Genomic DNA, 18,429 nt, shown 5'->3' with positions numbered 1-18,429 from the left:
ACATTGGTATGGGTTTTCCATTATGTTTCCAGTATATGTTTTACCAATAGAATTCTAAAACCTTATTATGTGCTTTGGTCTACTGTGTATACAGGTGTGTGCATTTCCAGTATACTTTTTTTTTTTCTTCAAACTTAAGCACATATTACTACTTGCATACAGAGGCAGAGCTTACTGGGCTCCTGAGGTCCGCTGAGAGGATCTGCTTGCCTTCCACATGATCCTTGAACCTACGCCGGGCCTCGTCCAAGGTAGGTTTGTGGCCTGCTTTGCCCAGCTTCCCCAGCACCAGACCCCTTAACAAGGCGTCGAGATGGCCTGAGGGAGAAGCACAGGCAGAGACCACCACCATGAGCACCACTGTGACGTTCATTCTCTTGACGAGTTGATTATTTTATTAGAAACAAAATGTAGGTTGACATTTCAGGTTTTAAGACAATTAATATATTAAGTATTAAGTACATTTTCATCTGAAGAGAAAGTACTATTACCCACTATAATATGGTGGGTAATATGGTGGATATGAATTTGAGAAGACTAATTACCGGATATCTTCGATTAAATGCCGCCCTCAAATAAACGCCACCCTCGAATAAACGCCGCACCAAAAATGAACATTGTGTAATAAACGCCGCCCCCGATTAAACGCTGCACCAAAAAAAATCACAAAGCGGTTATTTAATTGGTTAAATTAAAACACAGTATTTATTACACAAGTAAATCACAAGTGTACTATAATTCCCTTGAAGCACTGGCAGACACAAGTGGCTTTCTTGCTACAGGTTTATTTGAAGCTTCTTCTCCAAATCCACCGTGAAAACTAAACCCACAGTATAACGAGAAAATAAAGACCACTTTAGCTTAATATGAACATACAATGACATGCACAGCATGTAAATAACGTTCACCAAAGTACAATACAGACACAAAACACACCTTGTTGGCTGCATGCTGTACACAAGGGAATAGAGGTTTCCTTAGATCGCTAACATCCGCTATAACAACCTTAAACTTTTATCGGAGCATGCTGTTAGCTTGTCGACTCACTCACGAGTGTCCCAAAACGCCTTGCGCGGAGACTTCAAAATAAAGGCACTTTACTCTTACCAAATAAAGTCACTAAATAATACTGATATAATACTCATAATTCTAAATTATGTACCAGAGAGTCAAACCACCAACACAGCCATTTCTGATCACCTCATTAAGACACAGCACTGACGACATCAGGACGACTGATTGCATTGTATGAGCCTCAAAGGGGCTGATACCAGACCTGGTGTCTCCTTCTCCCAGGGGGGGGGAGAAGAGCCAGCCAAATGGCCCACCTTTCTCAACGTCTCCCTACTCCAGAGAACTTTGGATTAAACCAAGGATTTATCCAAAACAGACATTTAATGGATTTACAAACATCTCTCAAAGACAATACTGTTTGTGGACACTGGAAGGATTATTGGAATTTGTGTGTGTCAATGTATGCTTACCCTTTAATGCTGTGTTGATATAATTCAATGTTTTAATGTAACTTCCTTTCCTGTTATGATAAATCAGTCAATCTTGATATCAAAATGATTTTAATCTATGAACCAAACCATTTATTAATGTTGTATTGTTATATTTTGAAGTATAAGCAATACATGGACATTTTAAATAACTGAAATCAGAGTTACCAACCACTTCACACCCATACGCAAATCTCAGGATGACGTCCAAAGTTAGTGACTGATCAAAGAGTTCACCTCCAAAAGGATACCCCCCTTTCGCAAGGATTATAAAACCCCAACGCACAAGCAAACCTTGCTTTTTCGCAAGGATTCACCGGAAGTGTTTGCGACACATCTGACCTATCCTTCTCAATCAGCAACTCACTGTACCACCAGGAACTTTGACGAGAGATTCCTTTGTTCTAACTGTTGACGACAAACTGAACTTTGACTCTTCTTCTTCAAACTGACAACAGTAACTGCTATATTGCGACATTTCTTACTTGTGACATCGGCATGTTGTGATTTAATTTGTCTGTTTGATTTAGTTACAAATGATTTAACCTAACTTTCGTTAGGATTAGTTACCATATAGCCTACCATTGTTCTAAAGAAACCTCTCTCTCCCTTCCCCCTCCCCACGCGCTCTCAACCTACCATCGTGTATTCCGCTCTCATTGTTGGAATGCTGCTTCAGCATTCCAAGTATTGTTCTTCGAATCTTTATTCAACTTCTTCATATTATTCTTATTCTTCTATTTTTTCCGTGACACCTTTCAGTGCCTTCAAATCTTCAGCTATTAAAACCGTTCTGCTAAAATTCTGCAGTTTCAGGCTATGACTGCTATGACTTTTCAGCTTTCTACCTCTTATGTTTGAATTAATATAAATCAATATTCATAATATTTTTAACATGGTTTTCCAATTGAGTTTTTTTTTCTCCAAATCCTCTCAATCCTCTTAAACTTATTCAACTTTCAAATCCTTTTTCTTCCTAAATCTTTCAGCTACAGCCACCATTTAAACTTTAAAATGTTGACAAAACCTAAACAATTTTTTTTAAATCTGCTTTTGATATCTATTCAACTTTTTTCAATATCATTGATTATGTTTCATGAGTTTTTCAAACCGTTTTCTGAGATTTACATGGGTGTGTATGTGGAGAGCCTAGAGTGCTGACAAACGCTTAGAGTGGAGGGGAGCTAATTTTGTGCTGGTCGTAGAAATTTGTCTGTGAAATCCAACATATTTACACATTTGTTCAGAGCCCCACCAGATTGAGACAAAGTCCAACTCTCGCCCCATAGAGACCAATGCAAATCTGGTGACACATTTCTCAGAGAAAGCAGAAGGAACACGTTTTTGTCGTATTTCTGTCTAGGTTAACTTGTTTGAGGTGTGGATGCTAGGTAAATGTATGTTATTCTCTCTGCCCAGCTCGATAGCAATCACAGCTGCGCCAGCACCGTGGCAACCAAACAGACACGCACCAGGAAAGCAGAAGGAACACGTTTTTGAAACTGCCGGTAGAGTCGTATTTCTGACCGCAGACATATAAAGGATATCTATGGTTTTGGCAGTCTTGGGTCTCGGAAAATATCCTTATTTTTTGGATTGGACGTATAGTTTTGCGTCTAGGTTAACTTGTTTGAGGTGTGGATTCTAGGTACGTTTCTGTTATTCTCTCTGCCCTCAGCGCGTTAGCAATCATAGCTGCACCATTGAACGTGCCCGACTCCACCTGCAGGTGGATCACAGACTTCCTGTGGAAGCAGGAAGCAGTGTGTTAAGCTGGGAACACAAGTCTCTGACTCCCGGTCCATCAGCACCAGATCTCCTCAGGGCTGCGTCCTTTCCCCTCTGCTCTTCTCCCTGTACACCAACAGCTGCACCTCCAGTCATCCGTTTGTCAAACTTCTGAAGTTTGCGGACAACACCACCCTCATTGGGCTCATCTCTGACGGGGACGAGTCTGATTACAGGTGGAAAGCTGGTGACCTGGTGTAGTCAGAACAACTTAAAGCTCAATGCTCTTAAGACAGTGGAGATGGTTGTGGACTTCAGGAAAAATACAGCCCCACTCACCCCCATCACCCTTGTGACTCCCCAGTCAACACTGTGGAGTCCTTCTGCTTCCTTGGCACCATCCTTTCCCAGGACCCCTGAACATCAGCTCCCTCACCAAAAAAGCACAACAGAGGATGTACTTCTTACGGCAGCTTAAGAAATTCAACCTGCCAAAGACAATGATGGTGCACTTCTACACAGCCATCATTGAGTCCTGGTACGCTGCTGCCCCTGCCAAAGACAAGAGCAGATTGCAGCGTATCATCCGCACTGCTGAGGTGATCGGCTTCAATCTGCCTACCCTCGAGGACCTGCACACCTCGAGGACCCTGAGGCGAGCGAGGAAGATTGTGGCTGACCCCTCCCACCCTGGACACTCCCTGTTCCAGCTACTTCCCTCCGGCAGAAGGCTGCGGCCCATCATGACCAAAACCTCACGCCATAAGAACAGTTTCTTTCCATCCGCTGTTGGCCTCTTCAACAAGGCCAAGGGCTCACACTGACTTTAATGACTTTAATCACAACCTGCACAATGACACCTTGCCACATTGCAATTTGCACTATTTGTATCTTTTGTACTATTTGTATCTGTATTTTTATATTGTAAATTATGGCTACTTTATATATATTTTTTTAATTCTAAACCCCTTAGTATCAGCGAGACTTTGTTCCTTTTGTATAGTTAGATCACATATTTAAGTTTTAAGATTCCCATATGTTTAATGTATGCACTTTCCAGCAAACGTAAATTCCTTGTCTGTGCAAACTTTCATGGCGATTAAAACCCTTTCTGATTCTGAATACAGCCCACACCATGATGGGGTGTTAGTATTTCAAACAGCCCATCTATGTGTTGGCTAGTTGACTTGTACAATATGAAAAATACAAAAACATATTCCTGTGGTAGTTTGGTTTGAATCACTGATGGATTTCAAGATTTCCTACCCCTAAAAAAACATTTTGGACAGCCTAAATGTGTAATCTGTATTGAATACCAAAATGAAAGTTGAAAAGATGATGTAAGAGCTAAAGTGCATTTATATGTTTATTAAAGGAATGTCTGTTTCTCCTGCCCCACCTGTAGCCTGGATGAGGAAAAAGGATTAACACTAGAATCCCAGTGAAGAGAAATGAAAATATCTTTGCTGTTGATAAAATTCCAGGACCCTGCTGTCTTGAATTTTCCTAAAGGTGTGTTTTATCACCCAGTATTTTTGCATTTTCAAAATCACATCGTAAATAGCTAATTTAAGGCTATTTTACTCCTGTTTACTGTTAAATTGCTGCCAGGTGGGCGTTCAGCCATTTTCTTTCCTGCATTCCAGGGCTGCGATTCTCTTTTCTATCAGCAGATGTCACAAGGTTTCCCTTGCATAAGTCTCATTTCGATAAAAGTTATGCTATATAGCCTAAATAACACGTGACACGGTCCAGTCAAAAGGGGCTTGTCGGCATTCCGCTGTGTCCGCTAGAAGTTTTTTTTATTTTTTTGAATTTTCTTGCATATTTTTGTACTTTTATTATAGTTAGACTTGTTTAATATAATAAACAACACTTTTAATTAATAATTTGTTTTAGTTTACCTAAGCTTCCAGTTGAGTTGTGGGCGCGTCATGAGTGATTTGATTTGAATCCTCCAGGATCCTGGAATTTGATCGAATGAGAATACGGTTTTCTTTTTCTTTTCTTTACTGCGGTGAAATAACCGGCGCTTGACGTTCTAATGATTAACGCAAAACAAACACCTCTTTTAAGGCATGAAAAGGTCTAAAATCTTTGAAGTCGAATATCTGGGCTAGAGCTATCCAGGTTTATCAACATTCAGATAAGCATATCTTCTTCAATTATTTTCAGATTTCAATGCATGACAACTTGAAAGCTTACAATCTGCATTTACACAATAAAAAACTAGCCCCTTTTCACCAAAGCGTGTCACATCCATCCATCCATCCATCGTCAACCGTTTATCCGTAGGTCTCGGGGGGAGCAGCTACTCCCGCAGCACCTCCCACAGTATCTCAAGTGGGATCAGGTTGTACGCCTTCTCCAAATTTACAAAAGACATGTAGACCGGATGTGTATACTCCCAGGCCCCCTCCAGGATCCTTGCAAGAGTGAAGATATGATCCGTCGTTCCACGACCAGAACGGAACCTGCATTGTTCCTCTTCAATACGAGGTTTGACAATCGGCCGAACCCTCCTCTCCAGCACCTTAAAGTAAACTTTACCAGGGAGGCTGAGAAGTGTGATACCTCTGTAGTTGGCACACACTCTCTGGTCACCCTTTTTAAAAAGGTATCATGACTATTTGAGCATAGCTTCTTCAGAATTCTTCCATTACACCACTCCGGTTTAGTGCCCCCAACCTCCGCAGGGATGCCTGAGAAACTCCGCTGGAGGTGTAAGTTGAACACCTCACGGACAGGGGCCTCCTCCAAACGTTCCAAGTTTACCCGCCCTACTTGCTTGGGCTTACCAGGTCTGTCCAGAGTCTTCCCCCACCCCCTGACTCACCACCAGATGGTGATTGGTTGACAGCTCAGCCCCACGGTTTCTCTTCCATGGTTGGTGGGCCCAAAGGAGGTGTCACGTGTCTAGCAAAATATGTAAAAATGTAAGTGAATTCTATACAGTGCCTTTAACACTGGAAGTGCCGTGCCATTTTACCCTACTTATAGTGCCGTTAAGGGTCAAATTGGCCAGTGAGTTTACGGACAGGGACGTTGTTACTGACAAGTAATGGTCGCTAGATGGTGCTAGGCAAGGTCGGAAATTGAACTTGCCTTCAATTTGTCATTCATTTCTGTGTTCTTAGTCGATGATTATTTAATTAGAACGTTTGTTGTCTAGCCCTTCAATCATTCAGCAAAATACAATTTATTATAAAGAATGTTACACAAGTTGCGGGTTAGACTGCAGTTGCTCTATAAATTAGTTGCCCAATATTATCAACATTCTATATTGTCTGCTGACAATGATCACTTTGTCGTCTCCAGTCAAAAGTAGTGTAGCAACCCCGCAAAGATAGTTCTGGTTTAGCGGGTCAGCCTTTCAGTAGGATATTTACACACAGGGACATCATAAACCTTCAAGGGTCATAATTGTGATAATTAAATGTTTTGGTCTGGACCAAGATATCCAAAAGAACCGAACTGCAAGTGTGAAAACGACAGTCATAAGCTCCACCAACATTGAGCCGAAGCCTAATTAGAAACTAACAGAGTTTTTGCACCATTTCGTGTTGATGTAAATACAGGAACAGTCCAATTTATTGTTCAGGGAGCAAACATTTTAGAGCAGGATAAATGGGAAAGCAAGCAAGCAGAGATCGTAGCTTCTAGCTTATAAGTTCCAAGAAAATACACGTCTCTCATTTTTGCAATACTTGGACCGTGCCCTGTCAATAAATAAAAAAGAATAACTGGCCATAAAGTGCGGCCGGCCGAATCAAGGAGTCACGGAGCCCTCAAGTCTTTGTGTCTCAAATTTTTATAATTTATAAGCCTTCAAGAACGATCAGTTACACTATTGTGAATCCAATCATCATAACAGTCCCCGCCCATGCCGTCATCTCCTTTTACTAGGCCTACCTTATTATATTCATAAATGGTTCAAAAGTCATATAATATGATTCATTTTGCTCTGGTGTTAATATGCTAAATGCATTTATTGGTTGTTTATCCACATTTTACTATTACAATTATTGTTCCCGCTGTTGCATGTCATGACATAAGAATTGCGCTTACCAGTCAACACACAAACGCCCATGTGAAGCTAATGCACGTATCAAACTTGCCGATTCACTCCTTGGTAATTAAGGGGGGACTCCTCACACTTTGTACAGACAAACACAGCCTACATTCAAAACATTACAGCTATTGGTGGCTGATTGACTTGGAAACTGTGCTACAAATATAGCCTACTGAATTGAGTTGGGAAATAGGTGTAGAGTTTTCTTCTGTTATGACAATGTTCACTGTTGATTATCTGTCCTTCTAGTTGTTGTAGATAATCCCAATGTTACAGTAGTAAATAAAAGGACACATTTCTGAAGAAATTTGAGAATTTCCAAACAAGTTGCACTTGCCTCTCATATTTGCAACAGGCCAACTTGGACCGTGCCCCAACAATAAATGATGAACAATGAATGCTTTCCCAGTATAACTGAATCTATCAGACCATTGAATGTTTATGATGTCCCTGTGTTTATACTTTTGAATTGGGACAATGTTATCATTGTCAGCCGACAATAGAATGAGGATTATGTCGGGCTACGCATTTATAGACCAACTGCAGTCTAACCCTCAACGGGTGTGACAACCCTTATAATAAATGTAATTTACCTTAATGATAAGGGCTAGACAACAATTGTTCTTATTAAATAGTCACAGACTATCAACACGCATATGAATAACAGATGGACCAAGGCCACTTCAGTTTCCGACCTTGCCTTCGCTGCGTACAAGAAGTGCCATCTAACGATCATTAGGGGACCATTAACCATGACACAAATCAAATCACCACACGCATGACGCGCCCACAACTCAACTGGAAGCTTAGGTAAACAAGACGAAATTATGAGTATTTAGTGATCCAAAATATTGTTTATTATATTGAGTGACAACACTAACTTTTGTAATATGCAAGAAAATGTCTCCTGTCGGGAAATAGGGAATGCCAACAATGGACCCTTTTTACCAGAGCGTGTCACATATACAGAGTTCCTCACTGACATGCTACTGAGACGGAGGTGAGGAGAGTGTCTGGTTAGGGAACCTCAGAATGGCATTCATTTGCAGATGACATGGTTCTGTTGGCTTCATCAGACTGTGACCTTCAGCACACTGGGGCGGTTTGCAGTCGAGTGGAAAGCGGCTGGGATGAGGCTCAGCACCTCCAAGTCTGAGGCAATGGTTCTCTACCGTAAAACGGTGGACTGTTCCGTCCGAGTTGGGAGTGAGTTGCTGCCCCAAGCGGAGTTAAAGTATCTTGGGATCTTGCTCACGAATGACAGGAAAAAGGAACGTGAGATCGATAGGAAGATTGGTGTGGCATCAATAGTGACACGGGCATTGTACTGGACGAGGTGAAGAGGGAGATGAGCTGTGATGTATTTGATTTCAAATTCAATTCAAAAAAGCTTTATTGTCTAATATGTTGCCATGTTAGAACATTTTCTTTTGATTGAAGGCAATGTGTGTGATGTATCAGTAGCATGAGTTTTGTATATGTATTGCATTTGGAATGAAGGATTTGTTGTTTAATGACTTTTTAGCCAGAGGCACTCTGAACCTTCTTCCTGATGGTAATAACTCAAAGCTTTGGTGGAAGGGGTGGGAGGCATCCTGGATTATGAAGTTGGATTTTCTTTCCACTGCTTGTGTATAAAGATCAGATGGCTGTTTTTGTGGAATACCTATGATCTTAACGGCTTGCCTGGCTATCCTATCCAGCTTTCTCTTGCATTGGTTTGGTAGGAAGTGTGGAAGAAATTGGGATTTCCTGTGTGCTTACATTATTCACTAATCAATAGAACTAGTCATTGGATACTAGTTAGTACGTTCTCATGTAAGCTTGCTATTAATAAGGGTATATTGTGTCTATGTGTCAGGGTTAATAGATGTTTGGGGTCAGGACAAAGTACTGGCTAAACGTTCCTTGTCATGACTACAAGGAGAGCTCCAACTATGAACTCTCTAGTCTGAGAGTTGTCATGTGTTGGGAGCAGTGAATCTCTTTCTCTGAGACTGTTGTAACGTCATTACTGCCTGACTGTCACAATCTATGTTTACATTGTTGTTCCCTATAAAAGATGGTCCTCCAGCTTTCAGAGCTGAGTGAGACATGATTGAGACCTAAGCCTGGTGTTGTGTTGTCATTTATTGTCAGAGGTCTGGTTCTCTCCCAATCTGCAGATTGATCATACTTATTAAAATCCAGAACTCAACTGAACTTAGTCACTCCGTTTATGAAGAGACGGACAAAACACTTTCTTCATCAGAAGCTATACCAAGATGTGATGTTGAAAGCGATGACAGACTATCAGTGACTGGTATACTCTGGATAGAATGACCTGTCTCACTTCAAATCCTTTAAGCCTTCTGAGGAGACACAGGCGCTGTTGGGCGTTAAGGTGTGACGGCAGTCAATCAAAGTACCAAGGTACTTTAAACTTTCAACCTGTTCCACGTCTTTCCCTTCCAGTCTCAGTGGTGTGGATAGTGGATGAGGAGTATCAAGCAGTCGGCCCCTGTGGCAACACAGTTCCTTGGTCTTGGTGATGTTGAGCTCCAGTGAGCTTCTCTTGGACCAAAGTGCTATTGTGTTGACATACTGCTTGTAAGTGGATAGGGAGTCGTCAGTGAGGTTGGCCACCAAGGCGATGTCATCCGCATACTTAAATAGCTTGAGTCCATTGCTGCTGCAGGTGATCTCATTTGTATAGATGGAGAATAGGACAGATGACAACACACAGCCCTGAGGCACTCCGGTGTTTAAAATAGTGTTGGTGGACTTAAACCCATTTACCCTCACATGCTGTGGTCTGTCCTTTAAAAACTCCTTAATCCAGAGTGTCAGAGTTGGGTTAACTTGCAGCTTTTGGAGGCGGTGCAGAAGAGTGTTGATGTTCACTGTATTTATACAGATGAGAAATCCATAAATAAGATCCTGACAAAGGAGTTGGGAGAGTCAAGGTGTCTTGTTACAGTGTCCGAAAGACTCAGGCTGGCATCCACTACACCTTGCATTGATTTATAAGCAAACTGTAGTGGGTCCAAGCTCTCTCTGACCATGTTGATGAGTTCATCTGCAACAACTCTCTCCATGCATTTGCAGAGGATCGAAGTAAGCGCCACAGGTCTGAAGTCGTTCATCGCTTTGACATTGGGTCGTTTGGGAACAGCTATGATGGTAGTTTCCTTCCACGCCCTGGGTACAAAGCTGGCATCATGGAACAGCTGGAAAGTTGTGTCATCACACCAGCTAGCTGAAGTGCACACTCGCTTTAAGATGCGTCCCTTCAGTCCATCCGGGTCTGGAACTTTGGTAGAATGGAGACGGGTAAAGATGGAGGCAGCCCTCTTCTCCTCCACACAGATGGATTCAGAGCAAAGGCTCATGTTGTATGGGATCCAACCCTCAGCAGGATCTGCATTGTTAAACCTGGCATAGAAAGTATTCAGTTCCTCTGCAAAGGCAGCAGGATCTGGGCATTATATCGTACCAGCATTCTGAGTCCTGCCCATCATGGTGTTAAGACACTTCCAGGTATCCCTCACATCTCCCCTGGTGAACCTCTCATCCATTTTGTTTAAGCTTGGCAAGCTTGATCTTATGCTTTAGCTCTTTGCTGAGATCTTTGACACGTTGTTTGTCTCCTTGAATACATGCTAATTTCTTCAAATTTAGACAGTGTTTGAGTTATTTTGTAATCCAAGGCTTGTTATTACCAAAGAGCTTGACTTGTTTAGATGGAATGACACTGTCTGCACAGAATGATACATAAGAGCAGATGGACTCATTAAGTGTGTTCAAGTCATCATTGCAGGCCTCAAAGGACATTTCCCAGTCTGTGAGCTCAAAGCATCCCCTAGCCTTTCCCCTCAGTATTCCAGACTTGGATGGTTTTGTCTGAATCTTCTGTGTTTTGAATTTCTGTCTGTGTTTAGGCAGTAGAACTATCACTTTATGATCTGACAGACCAAGTGCAGGACGGGGATTGGATACATATGCACCTGGAATGTTTCCAAAACATAAATCCAGCATCCTATCCAATTGTCATCACATCATGTCAATCATACACACTACTGAAATGCTCTCACACACACTACTGAAAAGCTCTCACACACACTACTGAAAAGCTCTCACACACACTACTGAAATGCTCTCACACACACTACTGAAAAGCTCTCACACACATATGAAAAGCTCTCTCACACACTACTGAAATGCTCTCACACACACTACTGAAAATCTCTCACACATACTAGTGAAATGTGCTCATATACACAACTGAAATGCTCTTGCATAATATTGTGGAATATAACAGTTCAGTGGTGAATACGAGGAAGTCCACACTAGGAAGTGTAATGGTTGTATTTATCGGTCTTCTGAATTAAACCATGACCAGAGATTCCTTGGTGTTGCACCCGGCGCCAGCCACTTTATTTGCCGCCCTACACAATACTACTTCCTGACAACCACGGTAGCCTAGTAATGACAGGAAGTGCATGTGCTTTTACTGGATTTAAAGTAGTACTTCAACCACAACGCATGTTCACCTGATCCTCTTTGTTTTTCACGTCCAAACTTTATTTTTTGAGGTGAGAGGCAATGAAGAGGATATAGTAAGTTTTTTTACTAGTGCTCTGCAATGCATTGAGTCTGCAAAGTGAGGAGTCCAACAATTTCGGTCAGGAGAGGCTTTATAGAGAGCTTGGTGATCATACACAAACTCTATCTGCATTTCTTGCTGTGTCCAGATATGATCATGATGATAGTGATGAGAGTAATCTACTAGGATCATTGTATAGATGCTTTCGCAACTTGCTTTATGAACATGAGGCCAGACAGGGATCCAGTGATGTGACCAATTTGATACCCCCAACAATCTTGACTGGCCATCCAGGTTGGCCCCGATACAGCGTAGCCGCCATACATTAATTGTAAAATAAGGTGAACATTTGTAAAGTTGTAGTATATATACTTTATATATATTTTTTTATATTACTTTGGAGATCTACGTACCCTAGCTACTTTACCAATATTCACCCTATATTAAACTTAACTACACAATGTTGGTAACAAACAGCCTTTACATGTGGTTACCCTGATGAAAACGAATGAAAATAAACGGATTGATCTGTTGAGCTGGCATACCCGTAGTTGTTTTGTTTGTTTGAGAGAAACGAGTTGTCACGCGTTCAGACACAGCCTACCGAGAGAGAACCCCCAAGTCGATTTCTAAAATCAGCAAGAAATTCAAGGAGATGGACGACATCAAATTAATTCTCGAAGTTGAAAAGCATAGGTAGTCGTATGACCCCCAACAACAATTTTACAAGGACAACGTAGGCTAGATAAGGATCAATGCTGGGATATAGCCAATGCCATGTTTAAGTACCATGTCAGCGTAAAGGAAAGCTCAGAGTAGCTGAAAAGCTTGGTTACCGGCGCGGAGAAATGCGCACTGGAGTGAACAGCTTTTGCTCAGTCGTAGCCGATCATAGCCGATCGTGGCGCTGCGCCGGAACGTCAACGGCATTCGTAGGAGCACTATCTAAAAGACTAAACAAAAGCTCAAAAAAAAGAAAAAAAGATCCCAAAGTAATTTTTTAGGGCACACTATCACTGCTATTACATTGCAGATACAGACAGATTACCAGTATTGACTGATCATGCTGGCACAACAGTTTGAATTATGGATGAAATGCTGGCTAGCTAAGTCACAGCAAGACAAAACTAGAGGGTACAATTTCTGGGGAAATTCCTGTATTTTTGTTTGCCCTTCGACTGATTAGCTCCTGCGATTCCCACACAGCAGAAGTCTAGTAGACTGGTTAGCTCCTGCGATTACCACACAGCAGAAGTGTAGTAGTTAGCTAGCTCTACAATTTACTGGGGCTAGGTCTGAATCAAAAGCACAAAGGAGCACAGCTGCCAGTTGTAGGTATATGCAGGTAGCAAAGCTAGTGCTAAATAAGTATTTAGCTGGTCGGCTCCATGACGCAGGGCAAGTAGGGCTAGTGAGACTGCTCACCAAAAGAACGAAGGGGAACCAAGTAGCCTCAACTTTCCTAGACTTTTAGCTATGGTACTAATGCTGAGGGCTCACTGATATCGCTATCTGTCTTACTAGAATGTTGAATCTATGCATCGTTGCTAACATGTGATGACGTTGTGACATTAGGCTAGCACTGAGTTCCCCCAAAAACGTTGTAAACTCCTACACCGTGCAACGGAACATAAATAAAAATACAAGCAACGCAATCGCTACCAAGACAAACCTTTTGACACAGACGTTGTCTATGTAGTCCAAATATTGAGGGATCCTTAGGGGTGGGAAAATAAATAATAATAAATATATATGAGAGAGAACAATGGTTTTTCTCGCTGAAGGCTTGAGCACATCCTATAAATAAAACATTTGTTAAGTTAGTGAATTAAAGCATTTACTGATAATCCATGTGCATGTGCAGAAATATCTCTAACCGAACCATGGAAAGGTTTTACCCGTGCGCACAAACTCCAATTAGGTCAAATCAACTAATTGATATCTTATTCACTGGCTACATCACTGCCGTGCGCATCACGGGCAATGTACTAGTATATACTAACAAATTGCTTAAACCAATTAACTTACCCACCCGTAACTCACACCTACACATGACAGCAGCAGATGGCCAAACTTCAGCCCATGAGTGCGTACATGGTCAACAAAACATAAATCGTTGGACTTTATATCCTCTAATTTCAAACAATAAAAATCTCTTTTATAGGGGACTTTAGCCCAACCTTTATTTATTGCAATTTTACAAAACATATATTGTTACTGTGTAGTTACAAACAATAAAATAAGAACAGCAGCTGAAACTCACCTTCACCTTGGTTGCTGTCCCAGCCTAGTTTAAGACCGATGGGAGTAAAGAGATCACGGATGAACTCTTGGATCTCCTCATGGAAGTCTGTGTGAGAGAGGAGGGAGGAGAGCACCCCCAGGTTGCAGCTCAGGTCACTCCACACGGTGTAGTTGGGCTCATTCACAAAGGCCTCCATTAGCTTTAGGACCTCTACTGTGCTTATCATGCCAGCACGTGACTAGGAGAGGAGGAGAACATAGGTTATTAGTTTTGAATATGTAGACCAAGGGACAAGCAAGTATAGACTGTGTTAGTTAACACAGTGTACTGTTTGTCTCCATACCCATTTGCTTGAGGTGAAATCATCCCAGTATTCAATTATTAATGTGGAGTCAGAATAGAAAGTGGAAAAGCCTGTTTGTATTTGGCTATACACATTCACATGCCACACTGTATGAAGTCGAAATGAATAGGTGGATTGCTCAAATGAGCGGTTCAAGTTGGCGACATCAAATACTTTTTAAAAAAGGCATATAAAATGCACACCTTATGACAAACTCTTTAAAGACAAGAGGACTCTGCGAACGATTGCCTCAAGCGAAAAGTACAACAGGCCACCGGAATTCATAGTTAAAGTGAGTAGGCTTAATTCGGCAATGTTACAATCCAATCAAGTAAAATATTACATCCAAAACAATGTATCACATCCATAAATAGCCATGGAATTTAGAAGTCTAACTACTAGACTTCTAAATTTGCCGACTGAAGTAACCGGTGGTTCACGTAAACTTGGTCGTAACTTCGGATAAAGTATTCCTAACATCTCAGTCTCAAAATGGCCACTACACACTGACCTTTCGACTGATCTCATTTGAGCCAATAGGAGTTTCCATGTCCTGTCCATAGCCTTCTAAAGCTAACCAGGTGCCTTATCAAGATTCATGCTTTTTGTTCCCCCCTCCTCTTTCTTTGTTTACACTTTAATTGGTTCACAAATAAACTTGCAGACCGTATAGCCAATGAAAGATTTAAGGGTAACTTTGGAACTTTTCAAGTTCTTGCACAAAACGGCTCAGAGAAGCAGGGCTTTTTCTGCGTCCGTGCGCAAAATGTAAATACCGTATTTCTTTGATTAAGCACCGCCCTCAAATAAACGCCACCCTCGAATAAACGAACCACCAAAAATGAACATTTTGTAATAAGCGCCGCCCCAGAAATACGGTAGTAGCAGCATGTCATTTGAATGAACATTCTTGTGTTGCACTAGGGGCCCACTACTAGCTATATACATTTCAAATATCACATCAACATCCCTTAGCAGATGACTAGCTAGCTAGAGACTAGCTGTTAGTCGGCATTAGAAGGGAAGCTTACGAAAAAATAGCCAGAAAACGAATGCAATCTAGCCTATTGCTAACGCCCGTCTAAACTAGTTTACATGGCTACAGTAGGTAGATGTTTTTGCTATATAGCTGTTCTTGCATTCCTTGCAAATCAGCGTTAATAAAAAGCAGATGACATAGAGCTAGCTAGTTTAGTTAACATTGACATTTGCTCGTTGCTTAATCGGTGATTTACATTTCTTCATTTAGCAGACGCTTTTATCCAAATCGAGACAATTCCAAGAGAGAGCTTTACAAAAGAGCATAGGTCACTGATAATAACAACGAGATAGCCCCAAAACATTGCGAGTAGCCAAACATGAAGCATACATTGTGAAAAGCAAATAAGTGCCAATGGGGAGAACCATAAGAGCATGTAGTTAAACAAGTTACTAATTAAACAACGTGAACCTCAAAAGTGCAAGTGTACCTGTAGTAAAAAGCAAGCAACAATATAATAATAATAATTCACAGCGAGTACAAGAAGTTAAATCAGTTACAACTAACCAACAAGAGCACCAAGTTCCTCATTTTTTTCTAATTTTTTTATTTTTTCAAGCATTTAGCCTACTACTATTGCTACTTTGGCTCTCAAAGAAGGCAGTCGCATTTTCTTTCCCTCTCCTCCCCCTGACCTTCCCTGCTTGCTTCCCTGCTTGGCTTCTATCGTATTGTCTAGTTATTCACGGAGAAATGCTCTGAAGTTTCAATCATTTGGATAGTTTTTGATGATATTACTCAAAATCAAATACTTCGGATAGGGGCAAAGTGGATCGACTACAACCACAAAAAGGAACAACCTGACAGGACTGAAGCCCAAGGAGAACAGAAGTATTTTGGGCTGCTCTCCCAGACTGACCACAGACAAGCAAGCTAAAGCTTGTTCCCTGTAGAACTATGGCTTGCACCGACTGCAAACAACTTACTCAGAGGATAGTCGACCTGGAGCTAAGAGTCAGAACCTTCTTAGATATCAGAGAGAGCGAAGACTTTATAGATTCCATGCTACCTAGCCCAGAGGCTAAGCTACCGGCCAATGAGCCACCCTTGAACCAGCTTTCTCTCCACCGGCCGGTGGACCGGATGAGTCATGGCCTGCTCTCGGCGCTAAACCAAAGAGGCTTAGCGCCGCTTCTACCTTCATCGGAGATGGGACTGGCACCAAGGATAAACAGCAAAAAAAGCAAGGCAGAAACTCTTCCCGCATCACCTCTCCTCCTGTCACACTCAGATTCGAACCACTGGTAACTCTCTCTCCCTTGTGTGTGGAATCCAAGGCGAAGAGGCACAGAAGTGCTAGCCACGCAGCTAACAAACATGAAGGGCCCAGATCGCCGACACACCATGATGGTAGCTACTACACACATGCAAATTCAACACATCATCGTCTGCTGCGACCGTGAGTCCCCCATTTCACTCCAAGCCCCTCTCGGACCACTAGGGGCGCTGTTCGACCCCCTATCAAGCCTAATCAAACAACAATACCACAGGATTATCAAGATCCAAGGTATGCTAAGACTACCCACAGCCCATCAACACTTAGAGGAGCTAACGCTGCTAGCACTATAGAATCTACTGCTAGCACTGACACAGTGGCTAACCTTGGTCTAGCACAGGGTCCTATCATTGCTAACCCAAATAAGATAAGTGGCTCCGCAGCTACTGATAAGGAAAACGTTAGAAATGCAAACACAACACCACATATGGCCACTATCTTGATTGGAGATGCCATGACAGCACATGTTAAACTGGCAAAGACAGAAAATATTTGTCTTAGCAACACATCTGTCGAGGAACTGTCGTCAGAGGTACAAACAATCCTTAACAATAAATCAAACAACCCTAAGATTATCATCCACACTGGCTCGTTTGATATCCTATACAAGAAAACTGGCACTGAGATACTTAAAAAACATTTCACCCAGCTACTGAACACACTCAACAGATATCAAGATGTATTCATCAGTGGACCGATTGCATGCTTTCACAGAGGAAAAGAAGCCTTCAGTCGACTACTATCTTTCAACACATGGTTGGCATCTGTCTGTCTGACACACAAACTGAGATTTATCGATAATTTCAATGTGTTCTGGAACTGTGCAGACCGTTTTCAAGCTGACGGACTCCACCCAAACCGTAGAGGATCTCGACTACTAACAGCAAACATCAGTCACATGCTCCTGACCACAAATCAAGTTTCTCTCCCTATCCCTGTTGTGTCTAAGCTGACTGACGCATCCCAAACAACCTCCCATGGAACAGAACATTCAAACAGCCTCCTGCAAGGACATGGGCCCTGCACAGATCTGCACCCCCCGGATGAATTCCCTTGTGATGGAACAGCTCAGTGACATAGACTTTCCCAAAGAAAAGCTACGCTAGGACATCCACCATGCTATTTCATTGGACATACCGGTCATCATCACAAACAGAAAATGGCATGGTAAAATGCATGGTTACAAACCTGAAACTAGTGTTAGAAGTCACAGAACTATCCATATTCTTCCAACAGATTTATCTACCCCTGTTTTATCTACAGATAAAACTGGCCCTTCTAAATGTTAGATCACTAAATAACAAAACATTTCTAGTTAATGATCTGATCAAAGAAAACAACTTAGACTGCATCTGTATAACAGAAACCTGGCTAAACAATGACACGGCAACAGCAACTTTGATAGAAGCGTGTCCGCCCGATTACAGCTTTCACCAAGTTTCGGAGGAGTCGCAGCTATTTTCTCCGCTAAACTGTTGTTCAAAATCACTGAGCTAGGTGAATTCACATCATATGAATATCTTGCTATAGAGCTCAAAACCGAATCAATACTTTTTGTTATTATATATCGGCCACCCAAGCACTCGCCAATATTCATACAAGAATGTTCTGAACTATTATCACTATGTGTCACTAGATA

The 18,429-nt window shown here is 41.8% G+C and overlaps 1 protein-coding gene across 5 annotated transcripts in view; it reads right to left on the bottom strand.

Moving 5' to 3' along the window:
* The window catches only part of npepps (aminopeptidase puromycin sensitive), a 208,030-nt gene that overhangs the window by 36,332 nt on the left and 153,269 nt on the right, over positions 1–18,429 (bottom strand). For 4 of the 5 annotated variants that reach the window (XM_062448799.1, XM_062448803.1, XM_062448804.1 and 1 more), the window contains 2 exons: positions 14,151–14,370; positions 176–318 (listed from right to left, as the gene is read on the bottom strand). In XM_062448799.1, coding sequence (XP_062304783.1) covers positions 176–318; positions 14,151–14,370 — 363 coding nt within the window. The remainder of the gene's footprint in view (positions 1–175; positions 319–14,150; positions 14,371–18,429) is intronic. The other variant, XM_062448801.1, reaches the window with a different exon arrangement.

The sequence above is a fragment of the Osmerus eperlanus genome, chromosome 22, assembly GCF_963692335.1.
Source record: "Osmerus eperlanus chromosome 22, fOsmEpe2.1, whole genome shotgun sequence".
Lineage (NCBI taxonomy): Eukaryota > Metazoa > Chordata > Actinopteri > Osmeriformes > Osmeridae > Osmerus > Osmerus eperlanus.
Note: the sequence above shows the minus strand (reverse complement) of the source record. Positions and strands in the feature narration are given on the sequence as shown.